General features: G+C 37.3%; 2 protein-coding genes and 1 long non-coding RNA gene across 5 annotated transcripts in view; 2 read left to right on the top strand and 1 right to left on the bottom strand.

Moving 5' to 3' along the window:
* Positions 1 to 18,363, bottom strand: part of LOC136696783 (uncharacterized) — a 39,079-nt gene extending 20,716 nt beyond the window's left edge. The window contains exons 1-2 of the long non-coding RNA XR_010802636.1: positions 18,262 to 18,363; positions 16,162 to 16,250 (exon numbers count right to left, since the gene is read on the bottom strand). This is a non-coding gene — a long non-coding RNA (uncharacterized lncRNA). The remainder of the gene's footprint in view (positions 1 to 16,161; positions 16,251 to 18,261) is intronic.
* Positions 3,898 to 13,156, top strand: ttll10 (tubulin tyrosine ligase-like family, member 10). Its single transcript, XM_066673019.1, has 11 exons — positions 3,898 to 4,031; positions 5,749 to 5,905; positions 6,651 to 6,769; positions 6,871 to 6,991; positions 7,096 to 7,181; positions 8,643 to 8,829; positions 8,988 to 9,159; positions 9,273 to 9,413; positions 10,245 to 10,361; positions 11,873 to 11,966; positions 12,184 to 13,156. Exons 1-11 carry the CDS (start codon positions 3,917 to 3,919, stop codon positions 13,092 to 13,094), a joined length of 2,220 nt encoding a protein of 739 aa, XP_066529116.1. The 5' UTR covers positions 3,898 to 3,916; the 3' UTR covers positions 13,095 to 13,156.
* On the top strand, positions 14,234 to 26,882 carry LOC136696782 (probable pleckstrin homology domain-containing family N member 1). 3 transcript variants are annotated; one of them, XM_066671460.1, is made up of 13 exons: positions 14,234 to 14,740; positions 14,834 to 15,121; positions 18,275 to 18,374; positions 18,775 to 18,825; positions 19,009 to 19,152; positions 19,808 to 19,894; positions 20,000 to 20,081; positions 20,727 to 20,863; positions 22,089 to 22,235; positions 22,329 to 22,415; positions 22,679 to 22,754; positions 25,362 to 25,438; positions 25,764 to 26,882. In XM_066671460.1, exons 2-13 carry the CDS (start codon positions 15,033 to 15,035, stop codon positions 25,833 to 25,835), a joined length of 1,149 nt encoding a protein of 382 aa, XP_066527557.1. In that variant the 5' UTR covers positions 14,234 to 14,740; positions 14,834 to 15,032; the 3' UTR covers positions 25,836 to 26,882. The 3 variants fall into 3 exon arrangements, with proteins under 3 accessions (XP_066527557.1, XP_066527556.1, XP_066527558.1); XM_066671459.1 differs by having other exon boundaries at positions 14,234 to 15,121; XM_066671461.1 differs by lacking the exons at positions 14,234 to 14,740; positions 14,834 to 15,121 and adding an exon at positions 18,163 to 18,195.
* The last annotated feature ends 7 nt before the right edge of the window (positions 26,883 to 26,889 follow it).

The raw sequence follows: 26,889 nt of genomic DNA on the forward strand, positions 1-26,889 counted from the left end.
AATATGAAATATCAAAATCGGTAATTCAGGTAGAGTATACATGTTACTAAAAAAGTGCCACAAATCGTGTATGAGAAAACCAACAGGGTGATGTTTGTTAGAAATGTTAATTTCATGACATTGAGTAGGTCTTTTGTCACTTAAATTCAGTTGAATATTTGTGTACTGCTACATGTAAATTGAGGACCATATTAAAATTGGATGTTTGCCTGTAGGTTTCATAAGACTAAGCCATTCATTATAAACAAGCAAACAGAAACTGGCAAGAGAGGCTGAGTGGGTCCTAAAAGCGAGGCAGGAGAATGGGATTACAGTAACTGTCAGTTGTGTCTGGGTGTGGCCTTCTGAGTCAACTGTGAGTAGAATGAGCTGTAATTACTGGATTTTACACTGACAGGCAGACGACCATAAATCGTGGATGTAGGGGTACATATGTCCACATGACTGAAAAAGGACTCAGAACAATTAAAAATAAACTCTGACTAAAGCAGTGAGTTCACTACGGGCTGAATGATCTACTGTTGTGCATGGCTAGCATTTCAAAGATCATGCCTGGGTACCAGCCATTAGCAAGTTAAGCATTATAAAAATCATAATATTTCAACTCAACATTCAAATATTAAAAGAACCTAGAAGCAGACACTGGACTCAAACTTACCTCTGACTTAAAGAATTAGAATGCCTACATACTATAATGGATACAGGACCAACTATGATGGAATATGCATTTTCCACAAATTTGTTTTTTAGTTCAAACTCATTTTACAAATAATATAAAATAAGAACAAAGAGAAACTAGGCATGCCTTAGCCATTTAGCCATTGTCACAGAGGTGTTTCAGGCATTTCAAAAACAGGAAAGCCCAAAATGCATATACCCTTGTCACTGGAAGGTCTGGAGAAGCTTTGGAGCTTCATATCAATGTCTTTGTTTACATGTGTTTTTTATTATGTGATTGTGTTATACTGAAAATATGGAGGGCAGGTAATAAATGAAAGAAATGAAAAGAGGAGCACAAAGTTTTGTTCATAATATATAACACCGGCATCATTTTTCTTACCCATTTTATTTAGAAATAAATACTAGATGATCTACCACCAAAAAGCAAAGAAGACCAAGAACATTTTGTTGACTTTAAGAATTACAATTACTTATTTATTCAATGTAACAGGTTAAAGCATGAAGTTTAAGGAGGCTGTGTGCAGTTATATGGAGTTTTATAAACACACTAACGCCACAAAATGTCTCCCCACCACTTCCCTTTAGAATATTTCAGGCAAACACACACACTCACATGAAATAAGACAAATTCAACAGTCCTCCTCTCTCTGTGAGATATAACACGTGTGTAAATGTTGTTTACACACAACCGTCCTGCTGAGCTTGTGAACTAAAAGATCTGAGGCTCTGGTGTCACGCCAAACAAAGCCCCAGAAACACACACAACCAGAGGGCGTTCCTCTCTTATTTCCTATTATTTAGCCACGGTTCTCGATAAAAAACCTACTATTTTTTGGTTACAGCTGGGAACTAATTTTTCTGGTTTGCGACCCATACTAATCGGTGGAAATGCACCCAACGGTTCCAAATTTCGGTCACAAACTGGAATGTGAAATATGGCTGAACAAACAACACATGGTGTAGTAGCACCACCTTAAGTTCTTTCTGTGAAACACGACTGAACTAACAGTTCCTACTCGTGCATGCACATTCACATGCCACTTCTAGGCAACTTCATTTTCAAACTCATTTTCCCTTTATAACTTGCAGATAATCATAGCATGATTTTATCCAAATAGGCTATTTTGCGTTTCTCGCTCTTGTACCTCGTCTCTAAAAAGAACACAAACACTAAATAAGGAATGATATTTCCCCAATATCACAACAGAATTAATATTCTTTACTATCCAATTATTTGTTAAAGAGCAAAGTGCATCAAATGTGGATTTTTAAATATAACATTATGTAATATTAAGGAAAAGCAATTCCAAGTTAGATATTTTATAAGGCCCAAACATAGCAATAATGTAAACAATGTTACCGGTTAACTATTACACTGGGTACACTAATACATGGGCTGTATGTGACTTAAAGGTGTGTCCTTTAAAACATACTTAAGTGCTAATAGATATGTAATCCTGTTATCTGGAAAATACCTTGTATTAAAGGGGAATTCCACCATTTGTTTTTATTTCTGGATAATTAAAATGATTAATAATGATAACAGACCCATTGATTTTAATTTTCTCAGTAATACATATTCTGCCCTTTCTTTTGGCATCAATTAACTGCTATGTTATTAAAACTCAGACAACGTGCACATTTACTGTGGGTTTTGCACAGCGAATAATATCATTTGTGTTGAAGACTCTGTGACCCTGGTTCCTATTACAGGCACAGTAAAGTTTTTTTTTTCTTTGTAATAAGTAGTGTTTTTTTGCTCTAGTTTAACAAGAATTAACCCATGCACATGAAAACACTGAATTTTAATAGCGACAGTAACTGAAGTATGAGGAACTGTTAAAGTAAAAGAAAAAGGGCCTATATAGCATAAACGCCCAACTGTGCCCGAGAATTTTATGAAGCAGCAAAAGAGTGGGGAATAACAGAGCTGGAATGTGTTTTGTTGTGTTGATGCTGGATCCTGTTGCCCTGTGGCAAATGTTATTTTACACCTAATCGCACACAATAGGATGAAAGCCCCCACCACACAAATCTATTATGATTGACATTCTGTTCTCATATTACTACTGTGCCAAACACTGAGCTTGGTGACAATTAATATTACATGACTTTAAACCCAGAGGATGGTTTGGAGAGGCGCGAAGAATCATTTCCTTGACTTCCATTGTTCAGAGGTTTCGTCCACAATGAGAATCTGTTACTAGGGCACCAAGCTCCCAGGCAACCAAAACCTGTTTACTCTGCTCTGCCGAGTTTGTTCACACTCAGTAACTGTGCTCCTGTGACTTTGGCTTGTGGGCTGAACAGCAAGCTGGTATATCATCCCACTGCAGCCAGTTTAGATGAACTGATTCTTTAATGGAGGTAAAACCAAAATCTTTTCTCTATTGTTGAGAGTAGACATTAGCTGGGATGGGAATCATACCAACTACCAACTGTAACACAGTCTGGTAGAAAATTTACCCTAGCTAACAGGAACAATTTTTGAACGTGTCCAAGTAAATATTTTCTGTACAACAATATCTAAAATATTTATCACTGTTCAATCACTTGAATATGTGAGCTCTCATAGTTAATGTGTCGACCAACAGTAATATTCCAAAATGTTTAGATCAACTCATAATTAAAGTAAAACACAATTGTAATCTGCAAAATTACTTATTTTTTAACTCTAGCTGAGAAAATCTGTCATTTCCCTTTTCAGCCCCAAGACAAATGGCACCCTCCCCTGCAGAGCCTTTAAACTAAAACATTTGACATATATTTTTTCATTAAATTCTATATAAAGTTTTTACAAATGCATACATTTGTTTTGTCCAATTTGCATATGACTGTAAAAGTCAATTTTACAAGTCAAGATTGGAAATTATGCTTTAAACTGATTCTTATACTGTTGAGACAACCTTGTTTTTACACCCCAGCAAAAGCAGCCAGTGCTAAGCTAAAGAGTAACCAGAGGTGTACGCTTGAATAGCTGTGCATTTGTGAAGCTTGCTGCGTTCCCGCCATTCACACAGGTCAGTCGCAGGTGGGCAGGCCCTGATGACAAGGCGGACAGAATATCCTCGTTCCGCTTCAACAATCTAGGTCAGCAGCAGTGATGTCACTGGCCAGAAGGGAAGAGCCTGCTCATAGGCGTGAGAAGTGTGTCTCGGGACAGGAACGCATCTGTGGAGATGCTGGAGCTCCAGAGGAGACTGAGCAAGAGGACCAGGGTGGAGAGGAAGGGAAGATGGAGTATGGAGACGAAGATAAACAGCAGAGGTGGAAGAGAGCTCCTGGGAGAAAATGGGATCCTCAAGGAACAAATAAAGAACATGTGATTAAGGCAGATGGAGTCAAGCCAGGTGTGTGTATATAAAGTGTGTGTGTGTGTGTGTGTGTGTGTGTGTGCATGCATGTGTGCATGGGTGAAGGGAGGAGACTTGTCATTTACTCTGGTCGTTCTGAACTTGTTATTACTGCAGCCTGCCCTGGCCATATGTTAATTAGTCTTCAGAGATTAATGCTGTCCTTCCTGAGAACATGTTTACTGTCTGGGGATTTCTCAGTTATAATCAATAGGTTAGGCCAATAAGAGATGAGATATGGCTATCACTGCCAGTTAATGAGAGAAATCCTGTTTTGTGAATAACACACAAATGTAGTTAATAAATGTAATACTTGTTTTACTGTTAGATTTGAATTGACGCCAAATGTGCAAGGTCTTGACTGTGTCCATGTTCAATGGTCACGAAACACTTTTGAGAATATTTAAACACCTTGATGGATCAAAGGCTTCTTTGACATTGTTGATCTTCTCTGCTATGATCTAACACAGACTTTCTCAACCAGGATCAGATGTGCTATCAAAAATAATTCATAATTCAAAAATCATTATTCCTCATAAATAAAATTGCAAATGCAGCTGGGACTGAATAATTGTACCTGCACGGAATTTACAACCAGTGGCATCGATAAAAGTGGGTGTCTAGTCTTTCGTAGGTGGGGGGTGCTTTACTTTCACTTTGTTGATTGGGCTTGACACACTATGCGATTCACAAAAACAAAGCTGTGGCAGAGTCCCGTGTCTTACTTTCCAGATCGAGTGAATTAACAGTGGCTGACTGGGTGGGCCTTGAGCTTGTTTGGACCTGTAACCATGCCCCACTCCCTTGGAAGTCAGAAACTTCCAAGAATAAATGTCAGAATATTTTGAGAATTAAGTCAGACAACTTCAAGAAATTAAGTACTTTGAGAATGAAGTATTTTGAGAATAAAGTCTGGATATTTAAAGAACATATGCCAGAATATTCTGACATTATCTCTCAGCAACTAAAACTTGTTGTTGAGATTTAGGCAATATGTTCCATTTGACACATTTGCACACTTTGGGAGGAGCTGGGCGGAGCCATAAATGCATTCTCAAGGAAATTATTTAATAAAAATTAAATGAAATAAAACTGACTTACTTTGGTCACAAGTTAATTCTAAAGAAAGTGTAAACATTAGCATTATTTGTTTATATTCATGCTAACAGAACATGCCTACCAACACCTTTAGCCCATTCTGTAAGGACATTTTTAGTTTAATAATACCAATAATGCCAACGTTTACATAAACCCCATAAACCCCTTGCTGCTATCAAGAAATGCTAACATGTTGATGTGCTCCGGGAACTAAGCCGGACGATTATGAACCCTGCCACAGAAACCCCTCTTTCTAACAGAATGAATGTAGCTAGCAAACACAGGTAGGCTCTTGCTAACTAAATCTAATTTGCTTAACTGACAAACCGTACAATTTACAGTGCCCTTTGGTGGAGTAAAGAGTTCATACATGTCTTTCTGTCGAGTGTAGTCTACTCAAGTTGGATTCCAGTGCTAGTATTAATAATATTAGTGATATTGCCAACATCAGTAGTGTTTGTTCATTCATTCTTTCATTGTCTGTAACCGCTTATCCAATTCAGGAGCATGATGAGTAGTGTTTGTATCCAATGTAATTTACCAGACAGACTACATATACATTACAAAAACATAATACTATCCTTTTCTCTCTTTTTTTTTGGATGTTTGACTACAGCTTCCAACCACCATTTACATTGGTCACGGCTAAAACAGCTGAGAGTGTCTGTACAAGTGCACAATCCACAGAGGGACAAAATAGGAGACAAGTGTCCAGAAGAGCCACGGGGACCTGGACCCTTCTTTTTTTTTGGAGGTAGAAACGGGGCCTCAATGTAAGTTATTTTCAAAATTTCACACATAATGTTTTAAGGACAGCTCCAGGGACCTGGAGGTTGTGGGTTCGATTCCCGCTTCGGAATGAGGAGTTGGTGTGTCCGCATGGGTTTCCTCCGGGTGCTCCGATTTCCTCCCACAGTCCAAAAACACACGTTGGTAGGTGGATTGGGGACTCAAAAATGTCCATAGGTGTGAGTGTGTGAGTGAATGTGTGAGTGTGTGTTGCCCTGTGAAGGACTGGCGCACCCTCCAGGGTGTATTCCCACCTTGCGCCCAATGATTCCAGGTAAGCTCTGGACCCACCGCAACCCTAAACCGGATATGTGCTTACAGATGATGAATAAATGAATGAATGAATGTTTTAAGGTCATATGAATCACACAGTTATTTGATTAATAATCTTAATGCCTATTACAAAACCAAAGGTTTAAATATTCTTAAAGGTGCTGAAAGACACATATTAGTTGATTAGTTCACATTTCAGGAACAGAAAGGGTTAATACATAATATATTTTTGTAGTTAGAAAGGATGATTTGCAGCTAGCAATCATAAGTTATTCACATGACTAAATACATTTTTTGACATCCAAATAAACACACTACCACGACAATAAAAAAAAAAGTTAACGCAAGTCTTAAGTCTATCTCAAACACGTGTCCCAACACACAAGTCAGGAAATAACAAAATTACTAAAGGAAATTAAATACTACCATTTATTTCTTTTTATACATGTAATTCAGAGTAATTCCATATTGTGAGAACAGAGGCTGGCAGCGTATTTATGACAAGTCTCGGGAAGACTACAAACTGAAGTGGTGTGAAGTTAAGGTTCCACGCAGCTACTACAGCTTTAGAGCAGGTGATTCTATGGTAACACCGCATTTTTAAACGCCTCATGTACTTACTCCATTTGTCATAGTGGGGTTTTTAGAAATTTTTTGTTTTGTTTTGTTTTTAAAGGAGAGCAGTTGGTGTTCCAAATCCCAAATAACAAAATCCTGACTACAAAGATAGGCCTACTCAACAGTCTACGAGGGTATGAACGGGTCAACGGCAGAGTCAACCATGGACAAGGAACCAGGTCAAACTCGACACAAACTTGGATAATATATTAATAAAATCAATGCATCAAAGCATATTCATAAGAAATATGTTCTCTGTAAAAAGTTGGAATGTGTTTTGAAGGAGGATGAAGATGGAGGAGTTCTTTCCAGACACATTCCGCATGGATCTGAAAGATGAGAGGGAAGCTTTCTTTGCTCAACAAGAGGGTAAATGGGAATAGGGACTGAGAAAAAAAAAACCTGCATGCATCCACTTTGACATTTCAAATAATTCTCCTACTCTTTACTGTCATATCAAATTCTCCAGTAATCACTTTTAATATACAGTGGAACCTCTACCTACGAACTTGATCCGTTCCGTGACCCGGTTCGTAAGTGGAAAAGTTAGTTTCTTGAGTCAATTTTCCCCATTTAAAATAATTGAAAACAATTAATGCCTTCCAGCCCAACCCGAAAGTCACCCTTTTTGCACTGACATATGTTTACAAAACTCTCAAATTAGTTTTAATAAAGTTAACATAAAGTTTTAAGTGGTTACATATCGAAGATGGACGACTGGCTGGAGGAGTAACACAGGCACTGGCTGTATGACGGGAGGTGGGGGTGGGTGAATGTGGGGAGACGAAGCGTAGATACAGCTTAACTTAGCACGAATTTTGATGTATGTTATTTACACTAATGCTAAATTGCTAAAACTACAATTTGCTAATCTTAAACGCTCACTCAACTCTGGGCACACTGGGAGACTCGCCTATTGGGGTCAGTGGCCATTTCCAGCCGCCGGCTCCGCGGAGGCTCGGGTTCGTTTCTAGAGTCATGGTTAGTTGGTGGAGGCAAAAAATATTCAAATGCCCGGTTCGTATCTTGGAAAGTTCGTTAGTATAGGCGTTCGTTAGTAGAGGTTCCACTGTATGTTTATTTAATTCAATTCAATTTTATTTATAAAGCACATTTTTAAAACAACAAATGTTGACCAAAGTGCTGTCCAGTAATACATAGCCAAAACATACAAACAAAACATAATAACACAACTACATTAAAAGTCAAAGAATAAAAATGAGATTTAACACAGGACTTAAAAAAACAGCAGTGTAGGGGCTAGCCTAACATGTATTGGCAACTCATTCCACAGTTTAGGGGCTATGACTGCAAAGGCATGATTACACCTGTGCTTCAGCTTGGATTTAGGGATTACCAGAAGTAGTTGATCAGCGGATCTAAGTGACCTTGATGGAGCTAAACCATTCAATGACTTGTATACAAAAAGCAAGATCTTCAAATCAATCCTAAAACAGACAGGAAGCCAATGAAGGGAAGCCATATATTGGCAAAATATGTTGGTTACGTGTTCCTGTTAAAAGACGAGCAGCAGCGTTTTGAACCAATGAAGCCGTGAGATGGAGACCTGACTAACACCAGCATAGAGCCTGTTAGTTTAAACCTAAACATACAAGCTGTCCTTTATATTGTGTAAGCATTGAATGGGCCAGAAGAAATATAAGAGGATTTTTCTTTTCTCTCATATTAGGAAGTTGTTTGTTTGTTTTTTAAATGACAGCACCAATGAGGTCAATGAATGGTCTCTGAAATGACAGTGAAGTTTGTGAGCAACTTTTTGCCTACACAGAACCTACCTTTACATTGTGAACTGTTCTGTCTATGATGTAGGATTACCTGCTGGTCAAGGCAGCATGTGGATCTGCAAACCAACAGGCCTGAACCAGGGACGAGGAATTTTTCTCCTTTGGAATCTGGAGGATATCATGGCCTTCAAAGCCAAAATCCAGAACACAATGGACAGCCTACAGAACAGAAAGAATCCTATCCGCATGCCACAGGCACAAATTGTTCAACGGTGTGTAGAGTGGATCAAGATACTTTGGCTATTTAACTTATCATTCTGTGTAACAAACGTGAATGTTGCTTCATACCGATTATGATTATTATTAATGTATGTAAAGATAAATTTAAACCTTAAATGAGATATAGACCAGAGGTCTTGGATCTTTTTAGGTACATCCAGAACCCCTTGCTCCTTAATGGCAAAAAATTTGATATAAGATCATACTGTATCATCGCATGCACCTCGCCATATGTGGTGTTCTTTCGTCATGGTTATGTTCGACTGACCTGTGATTATTATGAGCCTAATTCCTACAACCTCTCTGCCCACCTGACCAATCAAGTAAGCACATATTTACTATTAATTTAGGACATTCCTGACTTTGAATATTACTTCTGGGAGATGTGTTTTACTGCTGCAGTCTGATTAATTTTTTCAACCTGATTTTAATGCAGTATATGCAGAAGAAAAACCCTCTGTACAGTGTGCTGAAGGAAGAAACAGTTTGGTCTATGGAACGCTTCAATGAATACATTAATGAGACGTTCATGGAGGCCAAGTGTATGCCAAGAGACTGGGTTTTGGGTGCTTTTACAGTGAGTTTTGATTTATCCAGTACATTTGTAAACTAGAATTTTAGTTTGGGGGTTTTCAGGGGGCTTTTTGAGTAATGAGCACAGCAGCTAGCTATAATCTGTGTTTTTGTTATTTTCTTACAATCACACAGCTAAGTGGTACAGGGAAGATGTCATCATGGTAAAATGATTCAATGTAAACTAAGTTGGTAGTACAAAAAAAACAGTTAACAGTTTAAAGAGAGTAAACAGTTTATGGGCATGTTTGATAATTTAACGTTGTGACATGGCAGCCAGTTAAACAAGGAACCAAAACCTTTGCACAAGGTAAATCATTGACATCAAACACAAAAAAAAATTTTTTTGACCTTGTTTACAGTAATGCATTAATAACGTCAAGATATGCCCATATCCTGTATGCTTTGTATACAGCTATAACATTATGACCAGATCCTTGCTCTACATTCACTGTCCATTTTCTCAGCTCCACTGATCATACATGGGCACTTATTGGTTTGTTGGGTTGATCATTCTCAGAGATGCAGAGACACTGACGTGGTTGCGTTATGCTAGTGTAATAATAAACCAGAGGTGGTCCCGTGGGGGTCCTGACAACGGTAAAAGGTGTTTAAGAAAGTATGCAGAGCAGAACTGTAGAACTACAAAAAGAAGCTATGGTAAGCGGAACTGATAACATGGACAGAGTTAAAACAAGGAGGTCATGTTGTTTTGGTGACCAATGACTTTGCACTTTACTGTATTTGGAAACTTTAATGAATCATTTTACAAAAAAAAAACCCCAACCAAAAACTACAAAGCCATGGAGGTGTGTTTGTTTGTTTGATTCTACAGAAACAAATGCAGCAGATTATGATACAGTGCTTTCTGGCTGTCAAAGACAAGCTGGAGTGTAAACTGGGCTACTTTGATCTGATTGGGTGTGACTTCTTGATTGATGAGAACTTCAAGGTGGGATACTGTTTATACAATACTGCAGAGTCTACTAATTTCTTGCCAACACATAGCAGGCTGCATGTTTGTTTTCTCTGTCTACCACACTGGGGGCTGGATGGCATGCTTTACAAGACACACTGGGAATTACAGTGAAAATTATCTTGAAAAGAAAATAAGTAATCTTACAAATGTATCTTTGTAATGATTGTTGTTTTATTATAACATGTTCTCAGCTGTTCTTTTTTCCAAGTTAATTATGTTACAGCTTGCAAAAATTTGAATATTTCTCAGACAACTTCATGTTCTTAAACACAGCCTTTCCCTACGGTTCATCCTAAATATTACCCTGTCAAGCAGTTGCTAGGCAACCCCTCTACTTGCAGCAATAAACATGTGGTCCCTAGGCTGAAGACACCAGCTTACAGGATTATTATGCATTTGTGTGTGCTCCAATCAACAGTTTATAAATATCTATCTTAGCTGTTGCTCATCGCACACAGCAGGTAGAAATATAAATCCTTATTTCAGTCAATTCAAGGAACAGCAGGATGAAACATTGTATTTTTATAGATATATGTGCAAGAAAGCACATAAGTAAGTCTATCTGAGATTACGTAACAAGTCAAAATGGTTTGAAGCTAGTGTTTGATGACTTAAGCATGAAGTTGCACAATGCTAATAGGCAGGATCTAGGCTTCTTTATGTATATTACAACATCAACCTTCAAGCTCCAGTATAGTTACTGTTTTACATACAAACAAGTTCCATTCTGAGAGCTTGTTGTCAAGATCAGTTTGTTCACAAATCCAATAAAGTTAGCATCTGCATCCAGCACTGTGGTTAGCCTTGAGCATAAGGCACTATGAAATAATCACTATAAAATAATCAAGAGAAACTGGTCTTTATGAAATAAGGTATATAATTCTGTAATATTCTGAACAGCAGAAAAGTAGATCATGCACTGTCATTGTGCAGTCCTGGAGTTAAAATTGATCTCACAATACTTGGAAAAACCGTAACTACACTAATGAGCACAGCTGAAGGATCCCATAATAATACCATGGCTGAAGGGAAGGCTTTATATGAGGCATTTGTGTTGGTCTGAGATGCTGGTGCTCTAGTGCAATATTTGGTGGCAGAAAGTCAGATACAGAAACTTTAACAAACATTTCAAAAAGGCATTTTATCTTCACTACAAATGAACTGGAGGAATTTACAGATGATGAGGTAAGGATGCCATCTAATGGTTAGGAATTGATTAATCATAAATCAGATCATCAAGTGTTAATATGCTGGATCAACTGTAAATTATTTAGTACTAACTGGTTGTAATACAATACAAATGATTATAGTGCTTAAGAAATATATATATATATATATATATATATATATATATATATATATATATAGTTCATTTGTATATATATATTTAATTGCCCTACTGTGTGAAACCTTATTTCATAATGTGATGAAATTTGTGCTTCTATGAATAACTCTATCATATTCATAGCATGTGGTTTTTTCAGGTCTGGTTGCTAGAAATGAACTGCAACCCTGCCCTTCATACAAACTGTGAAGTGCTAAAGGAGGTGGTACCAAGTGCAGTTACTGAAACCTTGGGTAAGGCATGATAAAACTGCTTGGGGAAACTTGCATGTTTAAAAATAAGTGCATTGCAAATAAGTGCATTTCTGCTTTCCTAAAGATCTCTTCAATGTTCTTTACAGAAACTTTGTAAACAAACAGCCACACATTTACTTGTGAGATTTAGAATCTACATATATAAATGTGACAACATCTGACACAACATTTTTTAACATAGCTTATCTTTTCTTAGATTTAGTCATAGAGATCTTCAATAAATGCCGTTGTGGACTGAAGCTGTTACCACTGACCAGTCAGCGAGACTTTGTACTGCTTTATTATGGTGAAAGCTTGAGCAAATCGTTCACAAAACAAAGGAGCAGAACAGCAGGGCCTATCAGGACAACCCATACCAAGAGCAGCACCATGCCTAAGAAAACAAGCACAGCTACTATTGCACCAAATGGAGATTTAGCCAATCAGAGAAAAGAGTCCACGTATTACTCTGAAAACATGCCCAACCAGTGTCTACCTTCTGTGTCAGCTAATTCCTCCTCTAACTCTGTTTCAATTTCATTGTCCTTCAAAGAGCCACAACAGAACAATGGGGTATCTGCATCCCCCAATATCATGACTAACTCAGAAGCATCAGCCAAACACAGACTGCCTTCATCTGTGTGCCCCACCCACAACACCTCTTCAAACCTCACTTCCTCGGCTATCACCTCCATTTCATGCTCACAACAGCTTGCTGGGCCCCAGTCTAAGCAGGTCTCAGGAAAAATGGCCCGAAACAGTCTCAGTGTTAAACCAGTGGAAGTGAAACAAAGTTGCCTGTGGCTTAACAAAGCAATCCCCAATCGTGTAGAACTGCAGCTAAGCAAGTGCACATGGGAGCAGTCTGGGATGACCTCTAACCAGAGAGTGCCACTAGAGCCAATAAAAGCTAAGAGTACCATCACATCACTTTCTAGCCCTTCCCTGGCAGAAGAATCAAACCCCATTCTGGGGTTAAGGGCTCGAACTGTCCAAGATGCACTGAGTCTTCACCTCATCAACCCATCAGTGTCTGACCTGGCCCAGTCACTCCTTTGTCAGCCTTTACGCCCAATGAAGCTGGAAACCTCCACTAGCACTGAGAACACCTCACCAAAAAAAGAGTGAGGATGGGCATACTTGACAATCAGCTGCAGTACTGACTCATGTGACCAATCATAAACAAATGCAGTCATTATGTGCCCATTCTAGTATAAGAAGATTACACAAAATACAAGAATTTTCTAGAAATGAAAAGATCGAATGAAGTGCTGCCTGACGATTTCTGAATTTCTGCAGTATTTAATCATATGGTAAAGGCTTTGAAAGCTTAGTAAAATATGCTGAGAATGTAATAACATATTACAACTTGGTGGTACAACAATATCTATCATGCATCCACCTACAATTTATTCCTCTTCCGCCAAAAACCAGTGCTAACCCAGAATGTAACTGTGCCACATTATGTATCATTCCTTACTGTAAACAAGCACCTCATATTCCATTTGCGGTTTGGCTACTACTGAAATTGTTCAGCACTGAAGTGTGAGGAAGGGCATTCACTAATGCATAAATGTCACAAACCATTAAGTAAAAGTTCACATTTTCTTACATGATTCAATTTAAGACCATCCACATGCATAAGGAAAAACAAAGACAAATAAAACATCAAAAACCCAGGGAAATGAGCAAAGCAGAGATCTAACCTGTACAAGACCTGGTAGACAACCACCAACACAAACTCTGAACTTTACTTAAATCTCTGAGGTACAAGAGAAAGCCTAATATCTTACAGAAAATCAGGCATTTGTGTTTCCACTTTGAAAAGCAACTACAAAGAAAATGAAACAGAAAGTACAACATTTGCAAAAACAATGCTTGCAGAACAATTAACAGACCATCCCAAAGCCCAGGTCTCAAACCTCAAATAAATGTGCTTTGTGTTATTTGAAGCATGGAGAAACATGTCAGCAGATGATTTAAAAAATATCAAATAAACAAAATATTAAAAACTGAAGCTATAATAAAGTCAAGGAGTGAATAAGCTATAGACAGAAAAAAGGTGATCCTGTATTCAGTGCTTCAGGCATCTGTGCCATTTTCTGTTTTGTTTTGTTCTTCTCCTGATGCCGAATAATAATTTCATCTGTGTAAACTAAAGACGTTACCCCTTATGAAAAACTAGAATTGTCAGGACTTGTGAGAGTTGTGACTATAAATGAAAGTTTAAATTATTCCAATATGAGAACAATTTTGAATTTCTCAACACTACGTTGCTTTATTGTTGCACAAAAGGTCAACAAAGGTCAGTATAATATTAAATGTACAAAAACACTGAACAGGTTTGTGGTCCAGCCAGATCAACCAAGTAGCCACCCACCACTTTTCCTCCACCAGACAACAAATGTGCTAAACACTAACAACAAAATGTAACTGAACACTGTGCACCAATCCTCACTATAAACACACACCTCACACTCATTTTGCGGTCTGGTGTTGTGACTACAATTGTTTGTATATGGACTCCTTGACGTGTAATCATCTGATCTGGGTATTACTTCAGAGGCATTGCTTCTATATCTCCTCTGTGCGCCTGTAATTAATAGCTTCATTTGTACTGCTGAAGCAAAGAGGTAGCAGTTTAGAGAGACTGCTGAGGATTCTGAGGAAGTTGGCTTGGCCACAGCTGCGTCACAGCTCAAACTGACAGGAAGAAAGAGTGCAGCACATGTTTCTTGCTATGTACTGTGTGTCAGCTTGCTTCTTTTGTAGCAGTACGTATCTCTCATAGCTTCTCAACTACTGTAGGCACAAGTTCCATTGATTTGTCTTTTTTCCAAAAAATACCGCTTTCTATTTCTCTCTAGTGCTTTGTTGTTCACTCCGCCCTACCCCTCAAAGGCTGGAGCGTAGCTGTGTTTGGATCAGGGTGTAGGGCAGATTGTTGGGGTGAGTGGGGCACAGGGGGCAGATGGCCCTCAGTGTGTAGCCACAGGGAGGGACAACTGGGCCACTGTGAGTGGAAAAGTCAAAAGGAGAGCCGAGGAGACTGTGGCCTCAGAAGACATGGGATGTTGTAGTGTGACTCCAATAACCACAGGCATTGACGATGTGGGTCCAGATGAGATTGAACTCCTTGAGATCGACGGGGCAGGGTAAGAACATATATTTGGTTCAAATGGTCCCTTATTTAATTGCATTGTTTTTTAACGCTGGCTTGTAAAACTACTCATCCACTTCCTGCTTTCAGTGTCGGTCAAATACCAGACCACTGAGAATTTTTGTTAAAAAAAAAAATCTAGCTCAGTCCAGATTTCAGTTCAATATTTAGATAAACATATGTCCACAATTAATGCTTAAATAATGTGAGAACTATCTGGAAATGAGTTTAAAAACTGAACCCTGTAAAGTGCATGACAAAGCTCGTATGTTGCAGTTAAATGCCACAGATATCAAAAGTCTTAAACATATTTAAGATATGTGTTCACAATGAACACCTTATAATTTACAAATTTCTATGCATCTCAGGCAAGGGTAAAACATTTTAAAAGGCTTGAACAATCAGAAAATACATCAGACAATAACATTTACTTTTTTGCAAAACAAATCATATTCTATTTCCACTTAACACAAGGCTGTACAAATGTATGCTTCGATTTTTTACATTTGTTGCACGAGAAAGTGCAACAGACTGTTTTAGATGTTTTATCGACTGATAAAGTTTCCTGCAGATGGGTAGGAGCCATGCTGGTACAGATCTAATTAGAGCCTCTTGCTCAATAAATGAAGCAGCACTAATGCAGTAAGTCTAATTGAAAGAGTAAAGCATGTTTGAGCAGTCTGGTGTCTTGCACAGGGCTGGGCTCAATCCTCTCATTAGGAAACTGCAGGGATTAGGGAGGGAGGTAATCAGAGGCTCATACACCACATGTGTCCAAACTGCCAGAGCGACAGGCATCAACCAGCAGCATCCCTCCAAAAAAGCCCACACCCAATATAATTTTTATTCTTCATATATGTTAATGTAATGTATATTGGCCCATTCAACAAGAAACTTGCACAACGAAGACTAGTATTTTTACACTGTGTAAAAATAATTCTGTGTATGGTTAGGAAATAACAAGTGGTAAACTTATCACTGAGTAGAATATGGACATTTGGAGGGTCAGACGGACAGTGTCTGCACCCAGCTCACCTCCCATGTTAATCTGCTTATGTCTGGACGCTTGCCTGGTGGGTCAAACAAGGCTGTAGTAGATTCCGGAAAAAGGGGGTGGAGAGTAACTGAGGATGAGACAGCAAATTATTAAATGGCACTTCATGAAAATCCACTGGAAAAATTTTGCAAAACCAAAAAGGAAAGAAAGACAACATAATAAAGTGTTAATGACACTGAATTATCTTGCTCTAAACTGGTCTTTGTTTGCTTCATTCTGTTCAAAGCATACATCTGACTTAAATAAAAACTACTCAAACAATTTGTTACCAAACGAAATACAATTTAAACGTTTAGTGCCAAAATAATTTTGCACAGAACAAAAGTTCCCGATCATAAGAATGTCAGTCTTCAGTTTTAGTTTGTTATTTAATTATTAATTTCGTGAATGTTTTTAACCTTCATTATTATTGACAATACATTTACTTGTGGACACTGGCATTTTACTGTGCATACACAGCTTGTATACTGTCCATAAAAAAGCACAAAAGGAAATGCGTGAATGCCATCAATTTCTGAAAATCCTAATCCTATTCTAAAGCCTGCCAAGCAGTTAACTTGGCACAAGCAGGACTTACTACCTACTGATATCTGTAACTGTAGGGAAAAGGGAGAAGAAAATAAAATGTGCATGAACAGTTTTCATGCCCACAATTTTCTGGACATATTTTTGGGCCTGTTTACTGTTTTTACATTTTTTAAAAGAGATTTAGCTTCATTCTTCCACTATTAATTTGGACACACAATTTGGACAGAGCACACACATACTTTCACTTGAGTACTGTGGAACGTGTTTCTAACGCTTCGGCCATAAACATCCTGAAGTAGATTATGTTGTATATGTGGTAGAAACAATAAGTAGCTTATAAAAGTAGCAATGAAACACATACCACAGCAGTATTAAGCTTAAATCGATAACATAACAAGAACCCATCTCCATAGAAGCCGCATGGTGGAAACTGAGGTAGAAATGTTTCTTTATTTATCTATTTTTGACTGAGTGATCACTATACTTGAACAGGAGCCCTGCTGATGACATATATCAAAAATAAAATTCGGGTGTCCAAATAGCTTAATAATAGATGGAAACAAGATCCTAATGCATGGTAACAATTTAAGCTGCAGCTGACATTATTTTATCTTCTACCAAAAACGTCTGACAAAATGTTTTAAATGTATGGTGCTCTGCTGGTGCTGTCCAATCACAGAAAAATGAATGCCAGCCATTGACTTAAAGACCTCCTCCAGTGAAAATCAAGGATTTTTCCCGTCTTGTTAACATGTCAGGGTGTTGTTTTTGTGTGCTAGATACTGAGCATTTCAACTTTGAAAGTGCATTGCTGTAAAGAAAAACAGGTGGCTTAAGACAGTCAGTGTCTCATCCATCACAAACCTAAGAAATGATATTCAAATTGACTGGAGGTGTGGGCTTATCTTATCTATACCGCTGAACGTGGGTTAGGGTGAATTCAGGGACCAATGTCTTATCTGCTTGTTCTGAAAGAAGGCCAATCATACAATTACAGCTAAACCACAAAAAATGTACCAAGTCACATAGTAATGTTACTCTATCGCTTTACATGACAAAGGACAAATAATAAATGATAAAAAAAATAATTTTCATGCATTATTAAGTAATGTGCAAACCTTAATTACACAATGAAAGAATCTCATCAACAGGGTTCCATAGAAAAACATAAAATAAATGAAATAAATAAAACTATTACAGTACAGTACTGGCTTCAGTACTTTAACCTGTCTGCACCGAAAAATTCAATGTCCATAAATCCAGGCAACGGTGTCTATTTCATACTGAAGCTGTGGTTGACTACCGTAGTGAACTACTGCGATAGTTATGGTACAAAAGACTAGAACAAAAACTACGTCCGGTAATGTGGAGTTTGTGATAAGATTTGCGAGCACTATGCTAGCATAGCTATGCTAACTTGGTAAGCTAGTGAATAGCCACCGAATAGAATGACCACAGTTTAACAGCTTACAGTTCATCATAAGGTCATAATATTAGCATTTTTTTCTTAATGGTTCTACTTGTGAATCTTCTGTGAATGAGTATATTACCTGGTGTTTTCAGAGTGTGGACTCTGGGTGAGAGTAAACTTCAAATGTCGCCCAGAATTGAGACACAAGAACCTCCTCCTCGGTCTCCCTCAGTGAGACATCTCAGACAGGAGGTGAGAAATACACATATATCAATGTTTTTGGACACATAAACTAATTGTTAAATCTGCTGCTTTGAGTTTGGATGGAAAAATTACAATTAAATGCATGTTATTCATTTTTTCAGAATCAGGGGAAAAATCCATATAACATTTTGTGGATTTTTTTTCCAGATCAAAATCAATAGTACAGTTTTTTTTTCCATCTTTCAATAATGAAATTTTTGGTGCTAATTTTATTTTATCAAGCCTTGCATATTTACAAAGACCTTTCACTTCGTTGTCCATTAATACTGTAAATTCTGCAGGTGTTTTATTGTTATAAAATATTGATCATTTTTGCAGTGGAGGTAGAATGTGCTCAGTATATCTAAGTAAATAAACACTCATCTGATCATGTGCAATTTCATTCAAGATTCCAGATCCAATCTATCCAAAAGTATCCACTCAGGAAAGGAACTCACAGGTATGACCCTTACTTTATTTATGTAGCATTACTGGCTTTACCCTTAGAACAGTGCAGTCTAACACAACAAGAAATGTTTATTCATCATATAAACATGTAAACATGCAATACAGTGCATGCATTGTTTAAAAGGATAATCGCATGATGTTCGTATGTGTAGCACTGTCTGATTTGCTTTACCAGGTGGTACTTTGGGGGTGGACAAAAGATGAGCTACATCAAAGGCTGTACACTTATCCAGTCAGAGAGTGGGAAGGTCGTGCAGCAAACACTTACGGAGACATAATTTTCTCCTCGCTAGTATCTTTATACAATGGCTACACAAAGGTATTTGAACAATGTTAATATTGTTAAGCAATATAGTTTTTATTAGCTGTTTATATTATAAAAATTCAGAATTCAGAAATATGTACACATACTTGAGTAGTGTATTATTTTTTGTGTGTATTGCATTGAACACAAAAAAAAAAAACCAAAGAAATTAAACTGAAAAATGTAAGCAGTATTGTAAGATAAGTGCTTGGCCATTTTAGTTACGTCCTTTAATTTCCATTTATTAATTTATTTTCTGTAAATATGTTCATGTGCTGGGCTCAATATCTACCTGGAATCCAAGGGCACAAGTGTTTTCATGAACACAGCAGAGCTGCATATTATACATCTGCATAATACATGTGCAGACTTTACTGTTAATTGAATTACAATATAATAAAACTGGAAGTTAGCATGCTCATATTTATGAATTATAGATTTGTTTAAATTAAGTATGTCCCAGACAAGTGTAGCACATTTGGCTCATTCTGGGGACTTTTCCATTATCTAATGGCCATACTGCTTAAATACCTCACCTCAACAGTGCAAGAAAAAAAATTGCTTTCCTCAGCTAGACAGGTCATGATAAAAAAAAAGCATGAGACTCAAGATTGTTCACTAATACATGAAACATATAATTCACATGAACAAGTATATTTATTTCCAACAGGTGATGAGTGAAAGATATCTGGTTCTATTTTCCTTTCACTTATTAATCCTGGCCTTGGACAACACAAACAATGATTTCATCTACGAGGTACTTTTTGGTTGTAAATATAAATGTGAAAAAATGGTGTCTATTTATTCCTTCTTCACATTTTGCTGAGTGTTGCACGTGTGAGTGTGCAGTGTCTCTCTGCAGGGCATTCTTCCCTTGTCAGCAGTTGAGGTGCGAGTTATTTCTCTGCAGGACTCTAGTGCTCCACACATGTTCGAGATTAGTGGTGAGTCAGTCTCTTTTTTTGCCGTCAGATATGTTTCCTGTTGCATATTATATTATGATGCAAGGTGAAGAAAAAGAGATGTGTACTTGGGATATTTCAGCCTATTCACACCATGTCCGATTTTTACGCAAAGAACGCATGTCAAGTTTTGAGAACTCGTTTAAGGCCTGACAAAGGTCGATTTTCATTGGAAAGAAGAAATGCAGAAGTGCATTTAATTAAGTAAACCATGAATGTTCATAGGTTGCAATATATTAATTGCATTTTTATTAAAAGTTGTATTAATTCTTCGATTTTCACATTGTGACTTTTCAGAACCTATTAGATCATGTTCTGGACATTTATTAAACCTCTTCTTTACATATTGTGTGTTGACTTGATTCTGCTGTTTTACAAATGTAAATTTTGGGTGTCCAGAAAAAAGTGGAAAATGTGTAACTAACTGTATTCAGAACCCTCAACAACAATATTTATATTTCTGAAAAACAGAATATAGACTTTCATTCTGCTCTGAAGTATATCTGCAGAGATATCCATCCAAGTTCAGTTTTAGACATTGTATTTCCTGCTTCCACGGTCGAAACAAATCCCAAACACATACAATTATGCTGAGCTTTTTTGACTTCCTGTTTTTCTTTTTTGCAGGGCCCATGGTGGACTCGAAGATTTTCATCTGTGCTGATGCTGCTGATAGACAATGCTGGATAGAAAACATAAATGACAGAAAATGCAAATCTCTCAGACAGCAACTCAGCCCTTCCCACAGCACCCTCTCCTACCTGGTACAACCCAAAGAATCCAAACTCTTCCATGAGTGTTGTGAATAATGCTAACAATTATAGGCAAGCTCATAAAACTGGTGAAAACTATGAACATCTGAAACACATTTGCTCAAATCAGGAAAAGTATTCATAAGTCATAATGCATATGCATAATTGGCATTAAATGCTAAGTGTTTATTGCTACGCGTTTTTGCTAATTGTGCCTTTTAGCACAATTAATTTCAATATAAAACCAATACTAATGACAGCTACTGGAAATATACTGGAGAAAAAGTGTAACTTAGCTAAAACACACCACCATGAGGCCAAATAGTGAACACCAAGATAAAACCATTATCCTGGTACTCCTGGATAAGGAGATTCTTTACAATTTTGCCAATACTGAATATTAGAATTGAGATCAGAGCTTTTTCATAAGCCATCTGTAAAGGCTTGGCAAATGTTTACATTTAAATTTGACCCTATTTCAACACAAATTCAAGAAAAATATGATCTAAACTCACCTTAAAGCAAGATTCAACATAATTTAAGACTTCTGCAAAATATTATCACTGACACCCAACGTAATTCAGAATGGTTTGCAGAAAAATTGTTAATTGTAGAGTGATTGCTATTTCTTTGCAGTGGTGGTGATAGAAATCTTGGACCACAGTGTATTCAACACAAACTGGAAACCGAGTTGCTTTTCATATTTAGTGTTGTGTTATTTATAATGTTGATAATGGTAAGATAGTTCTTTAAGTATTTTGCTTTATATATTTTACTTTATAGCACACTGCATATAACTCTCTGCCATGGATGCATATATTTATTGCAAAAAGGTTTCTCGAAAAACAAAATTGAACAGTGTTAAATTAAAATTAAATATACTATTAAATGTATCTGTAACCATTTATGTAATAATTTTGTCAGTTAGATTTAAAATGCATTAGAGGGCTGGTTCCCTTCACCACCACTGTGTACAATTCCAATGGGTAAGTTCCTCTAGAATAAAACATTTCTCTTCAAACCACTCTGTATGAGTTAAAACTTAATTTAATTGTTCAGAATTAAAAAAAAAAATCTGAATCTGAAATCTGAATTCCCCTTTTACTTTTTCCTGTCATTAAAAACTAAAACTCATCTTAAGCCTTAACCCTAAAGCTGTTTATTCACTGTGTTTCAGCAGAAAATTTGACACTTTGACCAGTTTGAACACAGAAAAAATGCATTGCCACTATTTCAGTTACCATGTGATGAGAGCTGGAAGAAGGAAGAGCTGAAGAGGTACTTACTGAGGTCTCCAGTCTGGCAGTGGGAGGGAACTGCCATCCAGCACATGGGCCAGCCTGCATACGTGTCTTTGGTACACATCAGCAACATGCCGCTACACGTGAGTAAAGGTTATCAGGCCAATATACACTTAACCATTCACAGGAAAAACTGTGAAAAACTATTTCAGATGACTGGGTTGACTTTTTTGCAGAGGTCCCAGGAACGTCTGCTTGTGCTCTTTCCTTCAGACCTCCTCATCCTGTCTGTGGACCCTCAACGTCTTCATGTGAAATATGAGGTAAAAGTCTGAAATGGTAGTTTTGAAAAAGCTTTGAGTTTTCTGAAATAATTACATTAACATGAGGGTCGCAAATGTCAAAAGTGGTCAAGCTGCCACTTCGTATGAACAGGTGTCTGTTTTCTATGCTGTAGAAGTATAGAACGGAAAGTATATTTTCCCCTTGGTGTCATTAGGAATTACCTGTTTGTTTCAATTGATTGAACTGGTACATGAAGCTGAATTACTCCAGTGACAAAGGTCCCAAACTTGTAATGTTGCAGGGTCGTCTACCGCGAAAGAGCATCAGAGCTTTGGAGAGATCTGCCCTGCCTGGGAGGCTTGAATTTGAAATTACAGGTATGTTTAATAATTGTCTTTTCAAAAATCATATGGTACTGTGCAAATGCCAAAGACCCCATTGCTTTATTTAATTTAAAGCAAAATGCAAGAGAAAAGTTAAAGGAAGCTATGTGGGGGAAAAAGTTCTCATAATAGATTTAATATGTAAGAGAAACTGGAACCCAAGAAACCAAAATGTTTAAATTCAACGTTGTTTAAATTTGCCACATAAATTTCCTGAAAAAGTCTGAGTATGCAATCACGGCAAAGTTTATTACAACAGACAACATTTAGGTTAATCAACATTGGTTACAGCATTGGTAACTGTTGTGTGGACAGGATGTGACTCAATGCCATCATTCAAGGTCAGATGTGACCCAAAGTTGCCACATTTGGCCCACATTTGAGCCACATATTTGTTTTGCTATCTGGGATGTCTATGAATATTTGGTAAAGTATGTTCTTGCCATATAAAAGCTCCCAAAATTAATGGGCACAGTCCTGGGAGTGGGATAGGGCTGAGGTCCATGTGTCTTTAAGAAAGAGTTACTAAACAAAGCATAAGACTTTGCCGCTGGATCAGACAAAACCTCTGGTTGGTAGCAACCTGCAGAAGACACTCAAGCCTTGATGGTGCAGTGCTTTAACAAAATTTGCAAGGACATTTAGCATCATAAATCATGGATAAGCTAAGAAACACCACTATTTGCAAAAGTATCTTAAAATGTAAAAACATAATAATATCTAGTGCAAATATCATAATAAAGTTAAAAAAAAATCTAAATATGAAACCAAAAAATTCAAGCTACATGACATTTAGAAAAAGAAGTAGCACAGGAAATTAAAAGTTCTCTTTAGAGGTTTGTGACTCACATTTACAAAACACTTATGAGATGATAAGCACATTTTCACAGGCCTCAGTCCTCTTCCTGTCAGCTGCCACAAGGGCCATCATTTTATCTACTAACACATGAGATTAATTCCATTAGAGACATGCATGTGTTAGGGACAGATATAGCGTATCTATATAAAAGTTGGTGTTAACTGATAAGTTGAAAACATCTTGTTTAGTGCAGTGAGAGACTACAAGATGGTGTCACACTTCTTGGAAGCCAGGTGACAGTTTTAACCCAAGGTTTACTGCACACTCAGCGAGAAAGTTAGTAGAAAGTGAATTACTAACTGCAGCAACTGTTTATTTTAATGTTAAAATCTTTTTTATTGTTATTATTATTTTTTTTATTTAAAAGTTCCATCACTCTCCAATTATTGATGAAGTTTCACTTTAGTATTAAAGCAAGGACCACCAGATGGTGCTTCAGGTCTAGAGGTCGACAGCCCTGTGTTTGAGAAACCCTAAACCATGTGTGGCAAAACCAAAAGGTTAGCTCAAAAGAAGATCCTAGTCCAGTTTAAAGTAAAAATACATAGATGCATTTTCTACAGTGAACAAACCTATAAGTTAAACCCCGTATATTTTAAAACTTAAATATGTTAAGCAAATTAAAATAAGTAATTTTCTGTTACTGGGTTTGAAAGCCTTCATTGTAGATTTGTACATTATTAATGCGTACATTTTTAGAAGTTTTTCAAATAAACTTTGCATATGGCGGTGCCTGCATTAGGACTGGGCAAAAGTACAATTTTTCACAGTTGATAAACATGAGGTAACATTGCCGCATATTCGCACTTCAATACCAAACAATATTTTTTCTGTACTTCTGTTAAATTACAAACTAAATATGAGTCATTGTAAATTAATACAGACTAGTCAAGAATGAATGATTTTAATAACCTAGCAATTAGCAATAGCAAAACTGCAATTTAGGTAGGGTGACCAGACGTCCTCTTTTTTAGACTTAAAAAAATGTCAGGGCTGAATTTCACAAACGTCTGGGAGTTTGTTTTTCTAGAGCTTACATAGAATTTCGAGAAGCGTTTCGTTTAAACTAGTCCCGCCCTCCCCTACTCCGATTGGTTCGCTTGAGTGAGAAGGGGGCGTGGTGAAGTAGCCTAAAATATTCGGATTGGACGGTCTGACTGTAGAGCTAGCGTTATTGGTCGATAACCGTCTCTGTAAACATTTAATTGGTCAGTCTGCACGTCAGTAGTCGTCCCCGCCCCTCCTACAGACGTGTCCTCTTTTTTTCACCAATTCAGATCTGGTCACTCTAAATTTAGACAGATTGCAGTCTAAAGTTTGTAACTGAATGTCTATGGCTTACGTATACTTGTAAGACTGAATATACTTATGCCTTGAAATATGCTTTTCTAATACAGTGTTTCAATGGTTTATGATACTGGATTAATTTATTCATTACCAGGCTCTAACCCTGCCTCTGTAGCTGCAGAACACATGCAGGTGTAGTGTGTGTGTATCTATGGTGTATATATGCCTCCCTAATGACCAATTAAATCAAATGCCCCATTTGTAAGTTGTTTTTAGCTTTGGGGACCTTATACTGTGCATGTTTTTTTTACCTAGCTCCCAAGGCAAATAATTATTAGATGAAGTGTGCTAGTTTGTATAAGAATAGAAATATTGAATTGTAAAGAACCAATGAGTGAATGATTATGCTTGAAATGGTTGATTGATTGATAATATGATTTATGTATTTATTACAGGGGATCTAATGGAACCTCTAATGGTCTCATGCACTTATCCAGAGGATTATCAAGCTTGGATTTTCCAGTTACAGCAGGTATGAACACACATTTTTTTAATCCTTCCTTATTTTTGTTAGGACATTAGATGGCCTGATCAGAGAAATTTCACATAATGCTAAAGGTCAACACCAGTTCATGTTTTTTATATCCTTTGAATTATGTGCAGGTTCCTTAAAGTTAGGTATTTTCATGTTTGCACAACTAATTAAAATAAATAAATAAATAAACCATTAATTCAATAGTTATTTAGGGAATCAAAAGTGGATCTACTCTGGCATCTCCCAAAAAATTGTAGCACCTTTATTTTGAAGAGTGTTACACAAAAATTCCTTTACTCAAATATATATTTTGTTCTCCAAGCCTGAAAAGGTGCCTCATACCATCTCCAACCACACACCTCCACCTCTGATCCCAAAGAAGCGCAGGAGCTGAAGAAGAGAAGAAAAGCGTAAGGGTGTCATGTAATTGTAAGCTACAAAATGAAGGACAGAACAAGTGTATTGTGCTGCCATGATCTAGGAAATATGCCTGACGTCTGTGCCAAGGCAAATATCTGACAAGCAGCAAATTGTACAGAAACTCTTTTGGTCTTAAGGTGCCATTGAACTTTTTAGTGCTTTGTTAGGTAAGAATAGGATGTGCAATTAGTTCAGTGATGTCTACTGGAATGCATGTTATGTGTTTTCATGAAGAAAAGCCAGTATCCTGTGTGCTTTTCTCCAAAGCTTTGTTGTTTCCAACAAGTACATAATGTTTCTGTGAGATGTAATAAATTACTTTAATTAGAAGCGCATTCCTAAGCCACCACAGCAAGTCTTTCTTATCTTATTAACCACAGCTCCTTTTCTACAGCCATCACCACTCTGATTTAGAACAGCTGGAAAGTCAGCTAAACCACTCCAAGCCCTTGGTATAGCTGTCACAATAAAGCTATTCAATTTACCTCATACCCAGTCTCACTCTTGCCTCCAGGCCAGAGATATGAGGTGAGCTAGACTTGAGTATCCTTGAGTGAAAGCACTCTTTATGAGGTTAGCATTGTTGCTGAGTGCACACACAGCTGGGGACCCTGGATACAAGCATGGAAACAGACATATAGGTTTAGTAGATAGACCTCTTCTCAAACAACTTTTAAAGTCTTATTGTGAGTGGTAGTTGGCAGTGACTACAAATTGGGGAGAAAAATCACTTGATGTTTCATACACATCCCAGCATGCCAGTCAAAAAAAATTCAGAGACATTTATTTCAGATATTGACATTTATTTTAGAGAGAAAACATTTACAAGAATCCAACACAAGGGAATATCTCTGTTGTGCTTTATAGACCATGCTCAGCATAATTATATAGTGTCTTTTCTCCAATCTGAAATTACAAAAATATCCACACCCTACCATCATAAATAATGGTCTCTGCTGTCTAGCTATAGTTAAGTAAATGCTTTAAAAGCAGGAGTGGACGACAACACAAGCTTTTGCAACAGCAAC

The sequence above is a fragment of the Hoplias malabaricus genome, chromosome 5, assembly GCF_029633855.1.
Source record: "Hoplias malabaricus isolate fHopMal1 chromosome 5, fHopMal1.hap1, whole genome shotgun sequence".
In the NCBI taxonomy this organism is placed as follows: Eukaryota; Metazoa; Chordata; class Actinopteri; order Characiformes; family Erythrinidae; genus Hoplias; species Hoplias malabaricus.

Bases quoted from the DNA above. Each gene is read 5' to 3' on its own strand.
- ttll10 (XM_066673019.1), top strand. From the start codon at position 3,917: ATGGAGTATGGAGACGAAGATAAACAGCAGAGGTGGAAGAGAGCTCCT. The intron at 8,830-8,987 runs GTGTGTAGAGTG...GGATCTTTTTAG, and splicing joins CAGGCACAAATTGTTCAACG to GTACATCCAGAACCCCTTGC. The intron at 9,160-9,272 runs GTAAGCACATAT...ATTTTAATGCAG, and splicing joins CTGCCCACCTGACCAATCAA to TATATGCAGAAGAAAAACCC.
- LOC136696782 (XM_066671459.1), top strand. From the start codon at position 15,033: ATGGGATGTTGTAGTGTGACTCCAATAACCACAGGCATTGACGATGTG. The intron at 18,826-19,008 runs GTATGACCCTTA...TTGCTTTACCAG, and splicing joins CTCAGGAAAGGAACTCACAG to GTGGTACTTTGGGGGTGGAC. The intron at 20,864-22,088 runs GTACAACCCAAA...CCACTATTTCAG, and splicing joins ACAGCACCCTCTCCTACCTG to TTACCATGTGATGAGAGCTG.